The sequence below is a fragment of the Mytilus galloprovincialis genome, chromosome 12 (genome assembly GCF_965363235.1).
Source record: "Mytilus galloprovincialis chromosome 12, xbMytGall1.hap1.1, whole genome shotgun sequence".
Lineage (NCBI taxonomy): Eukaryota > Metazoa > Mollusca > Bivalvia > Mytilida > Mytilidae > Mytilus > Mytilus galloprovincialis.
This window is the reverse complement of record NC_134849.1, coordinates 34,011,279-34,032,956: the sequence shown is the minus strand read 5'-3', so window position 1 is coordinate 34,032,956 and position 21,678 is coordinate 34,011,279. Positions and strand designations below refer to the sequence as shown.

The following is a 21,678-nucleotide window of genomic DNA, read 5'->3' as shown; positions in this document are numbered from 1 at the left end:
AAACAACAAAAAATAATCTACAATTGTAAAAATACTAATATTTTAAGTTATATTTTCATAAATTTGTTCTTTTAAATGAATATTCACATTAAATGGGTGCATTCCTGCATCAAACTTTGCTAACTTGATAGAAAATCTCTTAGGTTTTTTTACAATCCAAGATGGCGAAAGACACTCATACCACCAAACTCCTAAACAGTGGTGACATCTAGCTACGCTTCTTTGTAGAGAAAGGGAAGTATGACTCGAACGATGACGCTGTATGGAGTTTGCCAAACCACCTTAAGTATTTTATTACACCGTATTACTGAGAGAGTTGAATCTTGACAAAGATAAAAAAAAAAAAGGATTTGATCCGCGTATTGAAAATACAACAGTTTTTTCCCAGATTTTTAAGTAGAGTTTCAATTAACTTTATTCATGATCTGATCCGATACCAGATCTTTCACGATCCGATCTCTAAAGCTTTTCATTAAGATCATAAATGGGTTCATTGGAACAAAAGGGCAATTGTATTCCCATGGTCACGGGTCGAGTTAATTTTAGTCCGAGTCCGTTATGGGTCGATTTAAGGTAAACTTTTAGGTATTTAGAGAAACCTTCATGAATTATCTCCCCTTTTCAACCCGCCGTATTTTGATTTACAGAAATTAAAAGGACAACAAATACAGTTGAAAAATGTTCAACTAGCGACAGTAAACGGTTACTAGACATGACAGAAGAGAGTGACCAAGACAACTGGTTTCAGAGTACGTGCGATGGTACCTCGAGGGATAATGAGCAGCCTCAGAATAGGACGTCCAAATGGACCAGTTTCGACCTACGAACAGTTGGGCTTTTCTACTTCAATGAATCTACATCTGTCTTAAACTCATTAGACTTGATTACCATTCAAACAGGGATGTTTAAAGAGTTATCTTTTGAACAAAACCAAGTAGTTCAAAGTCTTCAGAGAAATATAACTTTTAATTACTCTATGGATGACATAACTTTTGGTGATGACTGTTTGAGTGTAACCCAAGAAAATTTGAACATGATCAAACAGGAGGATGTTGTGTAAGTCAGACTCACCTTCATTTCACGTAATCACTATTTGTCCAACATTACAGGACATCACAAAAGTTCCTGTACAATTTTGACGCCACAATCATGACAATGGAAAAGTTTTTGTATGACGTCAATAGTTTAAGCAGGACAGATTTCCAAATAGGGATAAGGTGTATCGTGTATATAAAAAAAAGATTTTATTAAGTCAAATCATAATGAAATCAAGTTCATAATTTCCCATTGAGTTTTTCAACAGACAATCCGTATGTGCCTGTCTGGCATGTCTGGAGTCTAAAGCCTGTAACTTTTCAGAAGTTTCTGTGCAACCCTGCAAGCCAGTCAGGTCAGTACGCGCCAAATACACTTTCGCACCCTACACATTTGCACATGGAACGTTTGCACCCAATTTTAAATCAAATTCTAGTTGAATAGTTAGAAAATCATGATTGTTAATTGTTTTAAATTGCTGTGACGTACATGTATTTAGCTTGGTATGAGTAAAACATATGAATGAATATTAATAGTTGGAGATTACTCTGATGTCCAACGGCTGTTTTGCCAGATAAGCTGGGGCCGTAGGACGTCAGAGCTTGTCCCATATCAAAAAGTGGATATTTGCCCACCCAAAATAGATGCGCTGATTCGTCGCTTCTGGTGCCAACTAACGGCCTTGGAATTATATAAATCAGGTACCAATTTGTTCATTTTTAGCTCACCTGGCCCGAAGGGCCAAGTGAGCTTTCAGGGGTTATGAAATCCACTAGCCCGACGCCCTGGACTACAACATTCAGACCTCGGGCTTGCAACCAAAACTTGTAACCCAAAATGCCAGACGGACTATAGTAACAAAAAAATCTTGGCATTTCTAAAATTGAAAGGGGAAAATGCCCTCAACACTTTTCTATCTTATCCAATCAGATTCAACTACGTCATCTGGGATTCCTAGAATTTGAACTGATTTTGTACAAGTTTTAATTTAAAATAGAACAAATAACTCCGGGTGGATCTTGTACTTTCAATATCAATGTGTCAGTACAGGGGTGGTATTGTACATTGCTTATGCAACCTGATTTTTTCTCCTTCTGATTAATTTATTTCAATATAAATGTGAATCCCTTTTGACAGCCATGACAGCAGAAACCTGACTTTTGTCAGATATAAATTTGAAACATGTGCTGATAATTCTTTTACACAACCATGATGATGCTGTTGTATCTGATAAAACCCACTCCAATCCTTTTACATACCCACGTATAGCAGTGGTCAAGACTTGTATCATCCTCGGATTTGGTCAACTCATTATATCATGTATATTAGAATTTTCAGTGAATATTCAATTACATCCCAGTCAGGGGACTTACTGAAATAAGTGATTTTTAAATCACTTATTTGAGTAGCAAATTCAAAGTTTTTTCACAAATTGTGATTTTGTAGTTTTACCAAAATTTAAACCACATAGGTTTAAATAATATCTTTTCATGAGTAAAATTGAAAAAAAATGTAATTTTTGCTTCTTTTAAGTAGCAAGGTTTATGCCTTTGATGCTATCATTTAGCTGCAAATTCTATTTTAGTTGAAAAAATGCTGTAATAACATGAATAATGGCTTTACATAATGAACTAATACTTTCTTGACAGATTTTTCCCAGCAGTGGGAGTATTTTTCCTGTAAAGTTCAAGTTTCATTTTTCAGATTATGTAATAAAATTCTACTGTTCGCGATAAAAATTTCACTGTTCGGGGGTGTTGAAATTAGTGGGGGTTATTAAAATAATGATATTTAAAGAAGTGATTTTTGAGAAGGAAATTGAGGTATGATACTTAAACAAGTGATTTTTATGTCATTATCCTAGATCATGTAGATTCAGTACAAGGTCATCACCTGAAATGACCTGGTCATCCTAGACAACACAGATGTTGGTTCTGATAAGTTTAGAAACATAATTAGTCCCTGGATCATTAGTATTCTATATTTAAAGCTACAGTAAAATTAAATCACTTCTTCTAGTGATTATTTTGTACTACTTAAATAGGTGATTATTAAAGAAGGACAACTCTTACTTCCAACCTTTATGGAAATAATGTTACTTGAATCAGTGATTTAGAAAATCACTCATTTAAGTAAGTCCCCTGACTGTACATGTATCTATTTATTGAATATATATGCTAATGGAATATTTTTTGCTGATATAAGTTTTGAATATCCAATTTGCAAAGATCTACTGTACAATGCCGTGAATAGATAAAAATTGTTAAGTTTATATATAAATAGAATTCATTGTTATTGCAGCAAACTATGAAATTGTAAGGCATACTAGGGCTATAGCTAGCAGGTCAGTTTTGTTGGGCAAGTAGTTCTTCCAACAGGGCTAGTAAAACCTTGCAACCAATTAGCCCTGGGCTAGTGAGCTACATGTATAACAAAATTTCTTAACCCCTGGCTTTTCTCATCACTGCTTCCGTTGTCCGTCGTCGTCGTCCTGAGTCATCCTGAGTCATCTGTTAACTTTTACAAAAATCTCCTCTGAAACTACTGGGCCAAATAAAACCAAACTTGGCCACAATCATTAACGGGGTATCTTGTTTTAAAAATGTGTGGCATGACCAGGCCAACCAATCAAGATGGCCGTCATAGTTAAAAATAGAACATAGGGGTAAAATGCAGTTTTTGCCTTATTTAACTCAAAAACCAAAGCATTTAGAGCAAATCTGACATGGGTAAAAATTGTTTATCAGGTCAAGATCTATCTGCCCTGAAATTTTCAGATGAATCGGACAACTGGTTGCTGGGTTGCTGCCCCAGAATTGGTAATTTTAAGGAAATTTTGCTGTTTTTAGCTCACCTGGCACGAAGGGCCAAGTGAGCTTTTCCCATCATTTTGCGTCCGTCGTCGTCCTGCGTCCGGCGTTAACTTTTACAAAAATCTTTTCCTCTGAAACTACTTAGCCAAAGTAATCCAAACTTGGCCACAATCATCATTGGGGTATTTAGTTTAAAAAATGTGTCCGGTGACCCCCCCTACCAACCAAGATGGCCGCCATGGCTAAAAATAGAACATAGGGGTAAAATGCAGTTTTTGCCTTATAACTCAAAAACCAAAGCATTTAGAGCAAATCTGACAAAGTAAAATTGTTTATCAGGTCAATATCTATCTGCCCTGAAATTTTCAGATGAATCAGACAACCAGTTGTTGGATTGCTGCCCCTAAATTGGTAATTTAAAGGAAATTTTACTGTTTTTGGTTATTATCTTGAATATTATTATACATGTACAATGTAGATAGAGATAAACTGTAAACAGCAATAATGTTCAGCAAAGTAAGATTTACAAAAAAGTCAACCGACCGAAATGGTCAGTTGACCCCTTTAGGAGTTATTGCTCTTTATAGTCAATTTTTAACTATTTTTCATAAATCTTAGTAATCTTTTACAAAAATCCTCTCCTCTGAAACTACTGTGCCAAATTAATCCAAACTTGGCCACAATCATCTTTGAGGTATCTAGTTTAAAAAATGTGTCCGGTGACCCGGCCATCCAAGCAAGATGGCCGCCATGGCTAAAAATAGAACATAGGGGTAAAATGCAGTTTTTGGTTTATAACTCAAAAACCAAAGCATTAAGAGCAAATCTGACGAGGGTAATATTGTTTATCAGGTCAAGATCTATCTGCCCTGAAATTTTCAGATGAATCAGACAACGGGTCGTTGGGTTGCTGCCCCTTAATTGGTAATTTTAAGGAAACTTTACTGTTTTGGGTTATAATCTTGAATATTACATGTATTATAGATAGAGATAAACTGTAAACAGCAATAATGTACAGCAAAGTAGGATTTACAAATAAGTCAACTTGACTGAAATGGTCAATTGACCCCCTAAGGAGTTATTGTCCTTTATAGTCAATTTTTAACAATTTTCATAAAATTTGTAAATTTTTACTAACATTTTCCACTGAAACTACTGGGCCAAGTTCATTATAGATAGAGATAATTGTAAGCAGCAAGAATGTTCAGTAAAGTAAGATGTACACACACATCACCATCACCAAAACACAATTTTGTCATGAATCCATCTGCTTCCTTTAAATTTGTTTAATATTCACATAGACCAAGGTGAGCGACACAGGCTCTTTAGAGCCTCTAGTTGGTTATTATCTTGAATATTATTATAGATAGAGATAAACTGTAAACTGCAATAATGTTCAGCAAAGTAAGATTTACAAATAAGTCAACATGACCGAAATGGTCAATTGACCCCTTTAGGAGTTATTGCCCTTTAAATTTATAGTAAATTTTTAACCATTTTTCATAAATCTTAGTTATCTTTTATAAAAATCTTCTCCTCTAAAACTACTGGGCCAAATTAATCCGAACTTGACCACAATCATCTTTGGGGTATCTAGTTTTAAAAATGTGTCTGGTGACCCGGCCATTCAAACAAGATGGCTGCCACGGCTAAAAATAGAACATAGGAGTAAAATGCAGTTTTTGGCTTATAACTCTGAAACCAAATTTAAAGCATTTAGAGCAAATCTGACATGGGGTTAAATTGTTTATCGGGTCGAGATCTATCTGCCTTGAAATTTTCAGTTGGATCAGACAACCTGTTGTTGGGTTGCTTCCCCTGAATTGGTAATTTTAAGGAAATTTTGCTGTTTTTGGTTAATATCTTGAATATTATTATAGATCATGTAGATAGAGATAAACTGTAAACTGCAATCATGTTCAGCAAAGTAAGATTTACAAATAATTTGACCCCTTTAGGAGTTATTGCCCTTTATAGTCATTTTTTAACCATATTTCGTAAATCTTAATAATCTTTTATAAAAATCTTCTCTTCTAAAACTACTGGGCCAAATTAATCCAAACTTGGCCACAATCATCTTTGGGGTACAATGTATCTAGTTTTAAAAATGTGTCTGGTGACCCGGCCATTCAAACAAGATGGCTGACACGGCTAAAAATAGAACATAGGGGTAAAATGCAGTTTTTGGCTTATATAAAAATCTCTGAAACCAAAGCATTTAGAGCAAATCTGACTGAAGGATGGTTGCTCTTAGGGCACTCCTACTTTGAATCTCCTTATAATCAAAACTGATCACCAGGACACACATGTAGCACAATAATCTTGAAAGTGGCGTTTGACTCTAATTTATCAATCAACATGATCAATGTTTGTGTAATGTCCATATAATGTCTGACATTCTTAAATTGCAGGCTTGCTGAAGACTTTCTTAGAAATACAGTGCTGATGGTACATTCTGCAATGAGGCGATCTCAACCAGACAAAGTATCCAAAGGAGTGTTTATGGATTTGTTTAACTCGTTTGTAAAGATGTGTGGCTTAATTCCTATGTAAGTTTATGAACAGTCGCAATCAAACTCATACCAGGGCATTTTCTTCATGTTCTAGGTTACTATACATTATTGGTTTTGCTCATTGTAGATGGCAGTAAAAAGATTCAAGTCTCTTCGGCAATCATCCTACATCTATAGCTATTATCTGATTATATAATGAAAGAAAGTCTAATAAATATCATAGCAATATTCTAACTCATAAGAGGATTGGAAAATCTAAAAATCAGGAAAAGACTAACAACAGAACCTTGAACATAATTTAGAAAACTGAAGCATGAGTAGCATCAACCCACCAAAAATGAGGATATAACAAATTTATTTTCAAAATATATTCCAAAAAATTGAATCGCACACTTTGTTAGAAAAATTTCATTGGGTATACATTGTATGCATGCTAAAGCAGTTTGACGAACACTAATTTTGATCATTGAGAAGCTTAATAATTCCTTATCAATGCAATAGAAGGAGATTAAAACATTCAGCTAATTTTAAGAGTTATCTCCCTGTAGTACTAGTGTTACATGTATGTACATGTACCACCTTAAGGTATTGTATTTCACAATTCAATAGATATAGATATATAAGATGTGGTATGAGTGCCAATGAGACATGATGTCATCGCTCCATCCAAATAACAATTATAAACATTGATAAAAGTAAACCATTATAGGTCAATGAATACTTGAACATCTACCATGCATGTCTACAATGTTTAAAGGAAAATAACACACAAACTCCACAAAATTTTCAAAACAATGTACATGCAATTTACATGGTTGATAGTGTAAGACAGAACCTTTAAAATATTGGGAATTTTCACAATGTTCAGTGAATAATAATCAGTACTGGTAAATAAAATTTGTGTAAATGAAATGAGACAATTTCTATATATGTTCTGGAAGTAAAAAATTAGGTCCCTCCTGATTTCATGTACAAAATGTATGTCTGTATCATATTAGAAAAGCAATGATGATAAAGACAAAATATTTTTTTTACTATAGGTATATATAGGGGCTAACTAATTGGCAGTGCCTATATATTACAAACGGTCCATCTGTCAAGACTTCTATACATGTCGAAGTCAGAATTTTATGAATTTGTATATAATATACCATACATGTATACAGAATTGTTATGAATATTTAAAAATGAATTTGCAGTAAAAGTTTTTTAACATGATTATTTTGTTAAAAAATCACAAAATTTGAGAATGATTTATATCCTTTTGTTCAATATTAACCTTAGAAATCAAAGAAAGTTAATATATTGGGAAATCTTTTATTCCTAAGTTGCATTTGTTGTCCTTTATATAAGAGAAGATGTAAATATAGTGAGGGAAATTTTACTTTTTTTTTTGAAAAATATACAATTTTGATAAACATCCTTTTATGTGCTTGGATTTCAGCAAAATTGATGCATATACATGTAGAGGTATAAAGCTCTGTTCAAAACTAATGACCTAGGCCTGCATGTGTGAATTTGTAAAAAAAACCTTTTTAAAACATCTTAGATTTCTAGATCATTTGTATGCAAAGATTAAAAAAGAATGATATATAGAAATATACTACAATGTATGTTATTTAAAATTGAATTCTTGTGTCTAAAACATTTGTTATTTGCAGGAGTGGTTCCGAATGGAGTTCAAAACAAGACATTCTCCAATGTGAGGTATCATCAGAACCAGATATTATACTGACTTCTGCAGACTCATTAGAATCTATCACCTCTCCATTAAATGATGTGTCTGTAGTATCTATTGTAGACATTATAGAGGTAATATATGTTATGATACATGTAGTTGTTAATATCTATTATGGGACATATTAGACGTATAATATGTTATTATTCAATATATAAAAACTATGATAAAATGAATCAATCAAAGAAGGAATTATAAAAAAGAAGATGCGGTATGAATGTCAATTTCATGAAAAAAAACCAACATATGAATTCATCTACAGTAAATAGGTGTTGACATACATGCATGCATGTAGTACAAAAATGTACTCACTAGGTGATTTTGAAGGAAAGACTCTAAAATATGTCTCTGTTAATTGGATAAAAAATACATGGTATCAGCAGTTTTTTTTTTTTTTAGATTTTCATTGTCCATGACAATTTGACATTACACTTAAATGACTAGTAAAGACATCTGCAAAGGACAGACAGTTAAAAATTCTATTAGACCAAAGAAGTCTAGAGAAATTCAAGAAAAGAAGATAGTACAATGTAGTCATGGTAGTATGACCTTTTTACTAGTTTTAGTAAAAACAATGGAATATCTACAAAATGGTCTAAGGGACATAACTAAGCCATTCAAATCATTTATTTATTTAAGTAACTAAAATACACAGGCAAATGACAGGTATAAGTATCTATCTTACAAATTTACTTATATAAGTAACTTAAAATATTATTATTTACTTCTCCAAGTAGTACCCTGACAATAATATTAGATTCTCGACAGAGTTTACAGAATAGAGAATAATATAATGATAAGGCAAAAACAAATATGAATATTCAGTACTGAAGAAAAAATTAGCCATTTTTTTTTTTAGAATAGATGATAATTGGGTGCAAGAGTATAATGAATAATTTGGGGAAATAAAAAGGGGGGCAGGACCTTTTTTGGGACGTCAGGATCAGGTTTTCTAAGATCAGGATTTAGGGATTGACCCTTTCTGGATTCAGGATTTATTTTTTAAATTTCGGGATGTTGGGATTTTTTTTTTTTTAAATTTGTGACCTCTGGATTTCATGTTTTTAAGCCTGGGATTTGTGGATCAGGACCCCTCCGACTGCCCTCAATAAAGGAACCTGTAAATTATATAAAACTGATTACAGAAGTGAATGGTGTGCACAATGAAATAATCTTATAATTCCAGATAAATTTAATAGAAAATCATTTTGAATTTCATGATTATTTAACAGAATAGTTGTTATTTTTATGTTAAAAAATTTATATTCCATAAAGTTGTCTTTCTTAGCACAGTAGTGGTGATTGAATTTCACAATGAGTGATGGTGAATGTGATTGATACATTCTTGTTGAAATAGATGTTATATGTATTTGACAATGTACTAATAAATGATAAATCAGACTCTCAATATTGATAACAAACATAATTTTGCGCCTGTCCCAAGTCAGGAGCCTGTGGCCTTTGTTAGTCTTGTATGATTTTAAATTTTGGTTTCTTGTGTATAATTCAGAGTTTAGAATGACGTCTATTATCACTGTACCAGTATACATATTTTTTAAGGGGCCAGCTGAAGGACGCCTACGGGTGCGGGAGTTTCTTGCTACATTGAAGACCCATTGGTGGCCTTCAGCTGTTGTCTGCTCTATTGTCAAGTTGTTGTCGCTTTGACACATTGCCCATTTCCTTTCTCAATCTTATATCTTATAACATGTATAATTTTCTTTCAATCTTAAAGCACAGAATGTCAATTCAACCAGAATTAGATCACAATATCTGCATTATAGCTGATTTGGATTTTGTTATTTCAGCTTGCCCACTAAAGGCAGCCCAGTTTCACAACTCAAATTTAACCATGGACATTTTTAAAGTAATATGATTACAGGTATTTTAAGGATTTGATCATTTTATGTTGGTTTTTTTTCAGAATGAAAGCATGTCTGTACAATCAAATGGAAATGATGTGAACTATAAATACCCAGAGAGATCAAGGTCAAGAAGAAGTATATCTTCGTGCTCCATGTCCAGTGACGAATCCGACGAAGAACCTGTTATATATGGAAGAATAAGAGAGAAAGTGCTATGTCAGCACGCTGGGGATCTGCTGATGTATACACTCGAACATAGCAAATGGAGAAATAAATTTGACTGTAAAACAAAAAAGTCAAAGTTCCGACCTGGAATTATTGTTGTAGGAACACAGGTATAAACTCCTAAATATAATTATAATACAATCATGACAATGTAACACACAAAAAGGAAAACAGGATTTGCAGAAAAAAATTGCACTGTGCATTATTTTGTCAACAAACTGTACTGTCCATCAACACAAAGGAGTCAGTTTCACAAAAAAACTTAAGACTAAAGTTGATCATAACAATGCACAAGTCCTACACAATTCAGTATACTTACATAACTTTTGATAAATTTTAGTTGTAAGATTTTTCGTGAGACACATTCTGCACTTGTCAGAAAACAGATGCAGATAAAAAGACAAATAGAAACAAAGCAACACATGATAATTTTCTAATCCAGCCCTGGCCTCAGTAACTCATTTTTATACGACCGCAAAAATTAAAATTTTTTTGGTTGTATATTGGTATCACGTTGGCGTCGTCGTCGTCCGAATACTTTCAGTTTTCGCACTCTAACTTTAGTAAAAGTGAATAGAAATCTATGAAATTTTAACACAAGGTTCATGACCACAAAAGGAAGGTTGGGATTGATTTTGGGAGTTTTGGTCCCAACATTTAAGATTTAGGGGCCAAAAAGGGCCCAAATAAGCATTTTCTTGGTTTTCGCACTATAACTTTATTTTAAGTAAATAGAAATCTATGAAATTTTGACACAAAGTTTATGACCACAAAAGGAAGGTTGGGATTGATTTTGGGCGTTTTAGTTCAAACAGTTTAGGAATTAGGGGCCAAAAAAGGGCCGAAATCAGCATTATTCTTGGTTATTGCACAATAACTTTAGTATAAGTGAAAAGAAATCAATGAAATTTAAACACAAGGTTTATGACCACAAAAGGAAGGTTGGGATTGATTTTGGGAGTTTTGGTCCTAACATTTAAGATTTAAGGGCCAAAAAGGGCCCAAATAAGCATTTTCTTTGTTTTTGCACTATAACTTTAGTTTAAGTTAATAGAAATCTATGAAATTTTGACACAAGGCTTATGACCACAAAAGGAAGGTTGGGATTGATTTTGGGCGTTTTAGTTCAAACAGTTTAGGAATTAGGGGCCAAAAAAGGGCTGAAATCAGCATTATTCTTGGTTATTGCACAATAACTTTAGTATAAGTGAAAAGAAATCAATGAAATTTAAACACAAGGTTTATGACCACAAAAGGAAGGTTGGGATTGATTTTGGGAGTTTTGGTCCCAACATTTAAGATTTAAGGGCCAAAAAGGGCCCAAATAAGCATTTTCTTTGTTTTTGCACTATAACTTTAATCTATGAAATTTTGACACAAGGCTTATGACCACAAAAGGAAGGTTGGGATTGATTTTGGGCGTTCTAGTTCAAACAGTTAAGGAATTAGGGGCCAAAAAAGGGCCCAAATAAGCATTATTCTTGGTTATTGCACAATAACTTTAGTATAAGTAAATAGAAATCAATGAAATTTAAACACAAGGTTTATGACCTCAAAAGGAAGGCTGGGATTGATTTTGGGAGTTGAAGTCTGAACAGTTTAGAAATTAGGGGCCAAAAAGGGGCCCAAGTAAGCATTATTCTTGGTTTTCACACCATAACTTAAGTATAAGTAAATAGAAATCTATGAAATTGAAACAAAAGTTTTATGACCACTAAAGGAAGGTTGGGTTTGATTTTGGGAGTTTTGGTCCCAACAGTTTAGGAATAAGGGGCCCAAAGGGTCCAAAATTGAACTTTGTTTGATTTCATCAAAAATTGAATAATTGGGGTTCTTTGATATGCCGAATCTAACTGTGTATGTAGATTCTTAAATTTTGGTCCCGTTTTCAAATTGGTCTACATTAAGGTCCAAAGGGTCCAAAATTAAACTTAGTTTGATTTTAACAAAAATTGTATCCTTGGGGTTCTTTGATATGCTGAATCTAAAAATGTACTTAGATTTTTGATTATTGGCCCAGTTTTCAAGTTGGTCCAAATCGGGGCCCAAAATTAAACTTTGTTTGATTTCATAAAAAATTGAATAATTGGTGTTCTTTGATATGCCAAATCTTACTGTGTACAGTACACACAGAGAGGATGTAATCTCATACTCCCTACACTGTGTAAAAACTTGGTGTTACACCAAGAAACTCCAGCAACTCTCTCCAAATTTTGGGAGGAAATTGGGAGCAACTAGGAGTAATTCCTCCCTAAAACTCCTTAATTGTTTATTACCTTGGTGTGGTTTCTCCCAACACCATGATTTTTATTGCTATGTTTACCTTTGAAGTGTGCCAGTAGTTGATGACTACAATAAACATTTCTTGTGTTTCCTGTCATTAAATGACAGTCACAATAATGATGAAAAGTGTGAGATTTGTTAAATATAATGTGATTTTATTAAAGAATCCTGCACAACTTTATTTCTTAAAATTCTATTCAGCATTTGTTCTGACAGTGTTGGTTTTTGATACCTAAGAAACATAATTAAAACAAATAAAACATCACCTGTAAGTAGAGTATAATTAATAGAAAATAAAGACATATATATTTTAATTAAATTTATTCAATATTTTTCTTCTAAATTTAAATTAAATAATAAGAGATAAAGGAAGGTTATGTAAATATAATATATGTAATTTATCTACATTATTTTATTTTATTCATTATTATTTTTTTTGGTATCATTACTATTATTTCATTCATTATTATTCTTTTGTATCATTACTTTTATTTCATTCATTATTATTTTTTTGTATCATTACTATTACTTTATTCACTATTTCTTTTTGTATCATTACTATTGTTTTATTCATTTTTTTTTTTATATCATTACTATTATTTTTTAAACTATAAATACAACTTATAGTAAATATCAAGTTGCCATTCTTGATAATGAGATTATGAAAGAATGTAAATAATTTCCCCATCTCAAAATACATTTTTAGCTCACCTGTCCCGAAGGGACAAGTGAGCTTATGCCATCACTTCGCGTCCGTCGTCGTCCGTCGTCTGTCGTCGTCGTCTGTCGTCGTAAACTATTTCAAGAATCTTCTCCTCTGAAACTACTGGGCCAAATACTTTCAAACTTTAACTGAATGTTCCTTAGGGTATCTAATTTATAAATTGTATCTGAAGTTTTGATCTATCAACAAACATGGTCGCCATTGCTAAAAATAGAACATAGGGGTCAAATGCAGTTTTTGGCTTATAACTCAAAAACCAAAGCATTTAGAGCAAATCTGACATGGGGGTAATATTGTTTATCAGGTCAAGATCTATCTGCCCTGAAATTTTCAGATGAATCAGACAACCCGTTGTTGGGTTGATGCCCCTGAATTGATAATTTTAAGGAAATTTTGCTGTTTTTGGTTATTATCTTGAATATTATTATAGATAGAGATAAACTGTAAACAGGAATAATGTTCAGCAAAGTAAGATTTACAAATAAGTCAACATGACGGAAATGGTCAGTTGACCCCTTTAGGAGTTATTGCCCTTTATAGTCAATTTTTAACCATTTTTCGTAAATCTTAGTAATCTTTTACAAAAATCTTCTCCTCTGAAACTACTGGGCCAAATACTTCCAAACTTTAACTGAGTGTTCCTTAGGGTATCTAGTTTGTAAATTGTATCCGAAGTTGTGATCTATCAACAAACATGGTCGCCATTGCTAAAAATAGAACATAGGGGTCAAATGCAGTTTTTATACGACCGCAAATTTTGAAAAAATTTTCGTTGTATATTGCTATCACGTTGGCGTCGTCGTCGTCGTCGTCGTCGTCGTCGTCGTCGTCGTCGTCGTCGGCGTCGTCGTCGTCGTCCGGCGTCCGAATACTTTTAGTTTTCGCACTCTAACTTTAGTAAAAGTGAATGGAAATCTATGAAATTTTAACACAAGGTTTATGACCACAAAAGGAAGGTTGGTATTGATTTTGGGATTTTTGGTCCCAACATTTTAGGAATTAGGGGCCAAAAAGGGCCCAAATAAGCATTTTCTTGGTTTTCGCACTATAACTTTAGTTTAAGTTAATAGAAATCTATGAAATTTTGACACAAGGTTTATGACCACAAAAGAACGGTTGGGATTGATTTTGGGAGTTTTGGTCTCAACAGTTTAGGAATTAGGGGCCAAAAAAGGGCCCAAATAAGCATTATTCTTGGTTTTCGCACAATAACATTAGTTTAAGTAAATAGAAATCAATGAAATTTAAACACAATGTTAATGACTACAAAAGGAAGGTTGGTATTGATTTTGGGAGTTTAGGTCCCAACAGTTTAGGAATTAGGGGCCAAAAAGGGACCCAAATAAGCATTTTTCTTGGTTTTCGCACCATAACGTTAGTATAAGTAAATAGAAATCTATGAAATTTAAACACAAGGTTTATGACCATAAAAGAAAGGTTGGGTTTGATTTTGGGAGTTTTGGTCCCAACATAATAAGGGGCCCAAAGGGTCCAAAATTAAACTTTTATTTGATTTCATCAAAATTGAATAATTGGGGTTCTTTGATATGCTGAATCTAACTGTCATGACTGTGTATGTAGATTCTTAACTTTTGGTCCCGTTTTCAAATTGGTCTACATTAAGGTCCAAAGTGTCCAAAATTAAACTTAGTTTGATTTTGACAAAAAATGAATCAGTTAGGTTCTTTGATATGCTGAATCTAAAAATGTACTTAGATTCTTGATTATTGGCCCAGTTTTCAATTTGGTCCAAATCGGGGTCCAAAATTAAACTTTGTTTGATTTCATCAAAAATTGAATAAATGGGGTTCTTTGATATACCAAATCTAACTGTGTATGTAGATTCTTCATTTTTGGTCCTGTTTTCAAATTGGTCTACACTAAAGTCCAAAGGGTCCAAAATTAAACTTAGTCTGATTTTAACAAAAATTGAAATCTTGAAGTTCTTTGATATGCTGAATCCAAAAATGTACTTAGATTTTTTATTATGGGCCCAGTTTTCAAGTTGGTCCAAATCAGGATCTAAAATTATTATATTAAGTATTGTGCAATAGCAAGTCTTTTCAATTGCACAGTATTGCGCAATGGCAAGAAATATCTAATTGCACAATATTGTGAAATATCAAAAAAAATTTTAATTAGAGTTATCTTTCTTTGTCCAGAATCAACTTAAATCTTTGTTATATACAATATACAATGTATATTCACTTTTTACTACCAACTGATAAATTAAAATAATCTTTACCATTCAGTGATAACAAGCAGTTTTTTTACATCTTAATATTTTATGATGTATTTAAATGAGTAGTTATTGTTGCAAACTCCATTAGAAATTTTAATTGAGATTAGTTTTGGAATAAGGGAAAGGGGGATGTGATTAAAAAAATTGGGTTCAATTTTTCTCATTTGAAATTTCATAAATAAAAAAGAAAATATCTTCAAACATTTTTTTGAGAGGATTAATATTCAACAGCATAGTGAATTGCTCTAAGAGAAACAAAAATTTTAAGTTCATTAGAACACATTCATTCTGTGTCAGAAACCTATGCTGTGTCAACTATTTAATCACAATCCAAATTTAGAGCTGAATCCAGCTTGAATGTTGTGTCCATACTTGCCCTAACCGTTCAGGGTTCAACCTCTGCGGTCGTATAAAGCTACGCCCTGCGGAGCATCTGGTTGGCTTATAACTCAAAAACCAAAGCATTTAGAGCAAATCTGACATGGGATAATATTGTTTATCAGGTCAAGATCTATCTGCCCTGAAATTTTCAGATGAATCAGACAACCTGTTGTTGGGTTACTGCCCCTGAATTGGTAATTTTAAAGAAATTTTGCTGTTTTTGGTTATTATCTTGAATATTATTATAGATAGAGATAAACTGTAAACAGGAATAATGTTCAGCAAAGTAAGATTTACAAATAAGTCAACATGACGGAAATGGTCAGTTGACCCCTTTAGGAGTTATTGCCCTTTATAGTCAATTTTTAACCATTTTTCGTAAATCTTTGTAATCTTTTACAAAAATCTTCTCCTCTGAAACTACTGGGCCAAATACTTTCAAACTTTAACTGAATGTTCCTTAGGGTATCTAGTTAGTAAATTGTATCCGAAGTTATGATCTATCAACAAACATGGTCGCCATTGCTAAAAATAGAACATAGGGGTCAAATGCAGTTTTTGGCTTATAACTCAAAAACCAAAGCATTTAGAGCAAATCTGACGTTTGGTAATATTGTTTATCAGGTCAAGATCTATCTGCCCTGAAATTTTCAGATGAATCAGACAACCTGTTGTTGGGTTGATGCCCCTGAATTGATAATTTTAAGGAAATTTTGCTGTTTTTGTTTATTATCTTGAATATAATTATAGATAGAAATAAACTGTAAACAGCAATAATGTTCAGCAAAGTAAGATCTTCAATTAAGTCAAATTGACCAAAATTGTCAATTGACCACTTAAGGAGTTATTGCCCTTTAAAGACTTTTTTTTCACAATTTGTTCATCATGTTGACTTACTTTAAAAAATCTTCTCCTTTGAAACTGCTGTATCAATTTCAGCCAAACTTAGGCTAAATGAGTTTCAGAGTATCTTGTATAAATTTTATATTTTATTTCCTTGTATGTCAAGAAACATAGCTCCTATGGCTAAAATAGAACATAGGAGAAAATGATTATTTTTTTTGGCTTTTGAAGAAAATAGGACGATCCAAAAAACATTTAAATAAATTGAAAAGCCAAAATAATCATTGATGAGAGATTTAACCAAAAGAATTAAGGTGAGCGATTCAGGCTCTTGAGAGCCTCTTGTTTGTATAATAATTTTAAAAATCATTTCATTAACCTTTTTTATAGCTTTCAGAAAATAAAACTAAACAGGAAATGATTGAAATAGGAAGAAGTGAGAAAATAGTTGACCTGTAATTATATGTCAAGTGCTGTCAGATCATGCTGTCATGCTTTGTTGATTTTTATTACTTTTACCTGCAATCAGCAGGTCATAAAACCCTCCCAGATGGGAGTAATTACTTGGTGTTTTTTGGGAGAGAAATCTGTATTTCACAGTGTGACACTGTGTTACACCAGAATCAGTGTTGGGAGTATGAGATTACATCCTCTCTGTGTGTACTGTATGTAGATTCTTAATTTTTAGTCCCGTTTTCAAATTGGTCTACATTAAAGTCCAAAGGGTCCAAAATTAAACTAAGTTTGATTTTAACAAAAATTGAATTCTTTGGCTTTTTTGATATGCTGAATCTAAACATGTACTTAGATTTTTTATTATGGGCCCAGTTTTCAAGTTGGTTCAAATCAGGATCCAAAATTATTATGTTAAGTATTGTGCAATAGCAAGAAATTTTCAATTGCACAGTATTCAGCAATAGCAAGAAATCTTCAATTGCACAGTATTGCGCAATAGCAAGAAATCTTCAATTGCACAGTATTGTGTAATAGCAAATATTTTCAATTGCACAGTATTGCGCAATAGCAAGAAATCTTCAATTGCACAATATTGTGCAATAGCAAATATTTTCAATTGCACAGTATTGCGCAATAGCAAGAAATATCTAATTGCACAATATTGTGCAATAGCAAGAAATTTGCAATTGATTGGAGTTATCTTTCTTTGTCCAGAATAGTAGTTGAATCAACTTAAATCATTGTTTTATACAATATACAATGTATATTCACTTTTACTACCAACTGATAAATTAAAACAATCTTTACCATTCAGTGATAACAAGCACCTTTTGTTACATTTTAATATTTTATGATGTATTTAAATGAGTAGTTATTGTTGCAAACTCCATTAGAAATTTGAATTGAGATCAGTTTTGGAAAAAGGGAAAGGGGGATGTGAAAAAAAATAGGGGGGGGTTAAATTTTTCTCATTTCAGATTTCATAAATAAAAAGAAAATTTCTTCAAACATTTTTTTGAGAGGATTAATATTCAACAGCATAGTGAATTGCTCAAAGGCAAAAAAAGTATTAGACCACATTCATTCTGTGTCCGAAACCTATGCTGTGTCAACTATTTAATCACAGCTGAATCCAGCTTGAATGTTGTGTCCATAGTTGCCCCAACCGTTCAGGGTTCAACCTCTGCGGTCGTATAAAGCTGCACCCTGGGGAGCATCTGGTTTTGTTATGTTGTCAGTGACAAAAAGAGTCACTGAGGCCAGGGCTGGACTAGATAATTTTCCATAACTTTGTACTGGCACTTAATACATGGTATAGGGAAATCAGTTAAATCTTCCGTGTGGCCTTTCTAGACTTTTCGTCATTCATTAAAACATGGTTATACACAGTTATCATGATTATATAAAAGATGTGGTATCATTGCCAATGAAATAACTCTCTACCAGAGAACACATAAGGTAGAAGTTAGCAACTTTCTGTCAATGTACAACCTTAAACAAAGAGCAAAATCACAAAGCAAGCTGTGCATACAAGGCCACAAAATCACAAGTGTAGAAAATAGCCTGATTTATGTAGAAAAGAAAACAATTACCGAAAAACAAACATACTAAACAGCAGCAAATAACAACCACTGAATTACAAGCTTCTGACTCGATGTACATAAATGTAACAACACAACATAAGAAAACTATAATAATCAGGCCTTAGCTAATCAGATGGCTACAACCCCCCAAAAAAATAAATATAAGAAGACGTGATATGAGTGCCAATGAGACAACTTTCCATCCAAGAATTTTTTTGTAGAAGTAAACCATTAAAGGTCAAATGCAGTCTTCAACATGGAGCGTTGGCTCACACTGAACAGCAAGCTTAAAAGGGATAAAGGGCCGAAAATGACTTCCGTCTTTTTGGGTGTATAGTGCGCTCCCCTTTTGTGGCCAAAGAAACGAGAGAGAAAAAGTTTATTGTTCTTATAATACTCATTGACATTTTCGGAAAAGTTACAGTTCTTAAATCGGCAAACAGGAAGTCTACTGGTAAACATGAATTTTTTTAAATGGACACCGATGTCATAGAATTCTGTATGGTAGTGTATATATTGCAAATAGGAAAACCAAAAGTCTTACATGTATCTATAAAATGTATATAAATGTTCATTTTACTGTATGTTATTTATTTGTAGGTTACATTCACTCTGTTGGAATACAGTTATGATCATCACAAGGAAATAAAATCTGGAAGTGTTGAAGGAGAAAGAAGTTTTATATACTACTCAGAACCAATGGACATTTTAAAAAAAAAAGATCGAGATTTGTTGCTTGAGGCATTAGTCAGAATGACAAACACTGTTGAGACATGAGATTGTTCTGCAATTAAAATAGAAACAATGGGAACCAGAGCAGTTAAGGTTTCATGGAGGTGAATTACATTATAACAACATAACTGTTTTTCTGTCGATACATTTCTACTTTACTGTTTGAGAACAACTTTTGTTTGCAGCCCAAAGATGGGATCAATGCATGTTATCATTTTGGTTTCAAATTAAGTTGATTAGAAGTACACAAATGTAATGGTACAGAAGCATAGTTTATCTGAAAACAAGATGAAAATTACCAAAATTGTGGATTTTATGCAAAATAAAAAGCTTACACAACAGCCCGTGTGGATTTTGCTTTTTCCACCTGCCCACCGTGGGCAGTCCACCCGTGCCCACTCTAGCTATAATCTCTTTTTTGTAAAAATATTTATTAAAAATGCTTATCTGCTTTTTTCAAGTGATTGTACTTGCAAGTCTTTAGATGGTACAAAAGAAATTGAATGCCCACTCCTACAGGTGGGCAGAGTGGACAAGGTAGAAATTTTGCCCACCCGGTGCTCACTCCCATGGTGGGCCGGTGGAAAAAGCAAAATCCACCCAAGCTGTAGTGTATTTGGAAAGAATTAAAGTCAATGAAAGTCATAATGCATTAGGTTTCATATCAGAATATCTGATTATGTATAGAAATTCTGTGATCAATGTCATAACAGTAATATTTATATTCAGGACAAGAACATATGAATAATATACATGATATATGAATACCTACCCAATTTTGTAATAGACTGACAAATCAGATTTTATTTTAATGAACTAGTACTACATGTACATATGTTAAACAAAATATTTCCTATGCATAACTGCTATATTTTTTCAAAAAGTACAACAAAATGGTTATTTTGGTATCAAATGAAAGGTCAAGATATTGGGATTAATGTAGAATGCTTGATATTTGTTTCCTATGAATAACAAAATACATATATGAAATTATAATAGTGGGCACATTTGCCCTGTTGCTCAGATCAGTAGATTTGCTTTTGTCAAGTCGCAGAAAGCTCGACATAGGGATAGTGATCAGGCGGCGGCAGCGTTTTCTTACTTCTTAAAAGCTTTATATTTTAGAAGGTGGAAGACCTGGATGCTTTATACATTGTATACAGATGCCTTATGTTACGAAGTGTCCGTGTGTCACATGGTCAATGTCCTTGACCAAATTTTCATTGTTCAGCAACTACTTGAAAAAAAAATTAAGATTTTTGGAAATATTAATTTCTCTTTTATTATGAGTATTAGTATAACTTTATTTGGTATGTGCGTACCATGCAAGGTCCTCATCCCCCTCAGATAGTTTTCATTTGACCTCGACCTCATATCATTGATCAGTGAACAAGGTTAAGTTTTGGTGGTAGAGTCCATATCTCAGATACTAAAAGCAATAGGTCTAGTATACTTAGTGTATATAAGGATTGTAAGGTGTACATGTCATACTGGCACGTGTCATCTGACTGTGACCTCATTTTCATGGTTCAGTGGTTATAGTCATTTTTTGTGTTTTTGTCTGTTATTCTTATACTGTATGCAATAGGTCAACTATATTTGGTGTATTGATGATGGCAAGATGTTCATTTCCAACTGGCAGGTGCCATCTTACCTTGACCTCATTCTCTCGGTTCAGTGGTCAAAGTTAAGTTTTTGTGTTTTGGTCTATTTTTCTTAACCTAATAACCATATAACAATAGGTCACATATATTTGTTGAATGGAAGAATTGTAAGCTGTACATGTATGTCTGGCATGGTTCATCTGACCTTGACCTCATTTTCATGGTTCATTAGTCAATGTTTAGTTTTCTTGGTTTAGTCTGTTACTTAAAAACTATTAGCAATAGGGCAACCATATTTAGTGTATTGAATGATTGTAGGGAGTACATGTATTTCTGGTTTGATTTATATGATCTTAACCTAATTTTCTTGGATCATGATAAGTTTATGATAGTTTTAGTAAAGCTTTATATTTAGGACTATCAACATAATATCAATAGTTAGTAAAGGAGACGAGACATTCTAGCATGTGCACTCTTGTTTATATTACCACACTTCAGGGAACCAATGTGCTCTCATACGCAAATAACTATGTTAAATGTGTCGGCACAAGTCAGGATAACATGTGGTGTTATTATGAAATGATTGCCACTTTATTTGAACTAAAAAAAGAAAAGATATAAAATCTTAAAAGTGCATTATT

General features: G+C 32.9%; 1 protein-coding gene across 1 annotated transcript; it reads left to right on the top strand.

Annotated features, from left to right (window-relative positions):
• Positions 1-611: 611 nt before the first annotated feature.
• Positions 612-19,628, top strand: LOC143055610 (uncharacterized). The gene is made up of 5 exons (XM_076228773.1): positions 612-1,056; positions 6,260-6,397; positions 8,023-8,173; positions 10,024-10,299; positions 19,302-19,628. The coding sequence occupies exons 1-5, from the start codon at positions 713-715 to the stop codon at positions 19,476-19,478; spliced, it is 1,086 nt and encodes a 361-aa protein (XP_076084888.1). The 5' UTR covers positions 612-712; the 3' UTR covers positions 19,479-19,628.
• Positions 19,629-21,678: the final 2,050 nt, after the last annotated feature.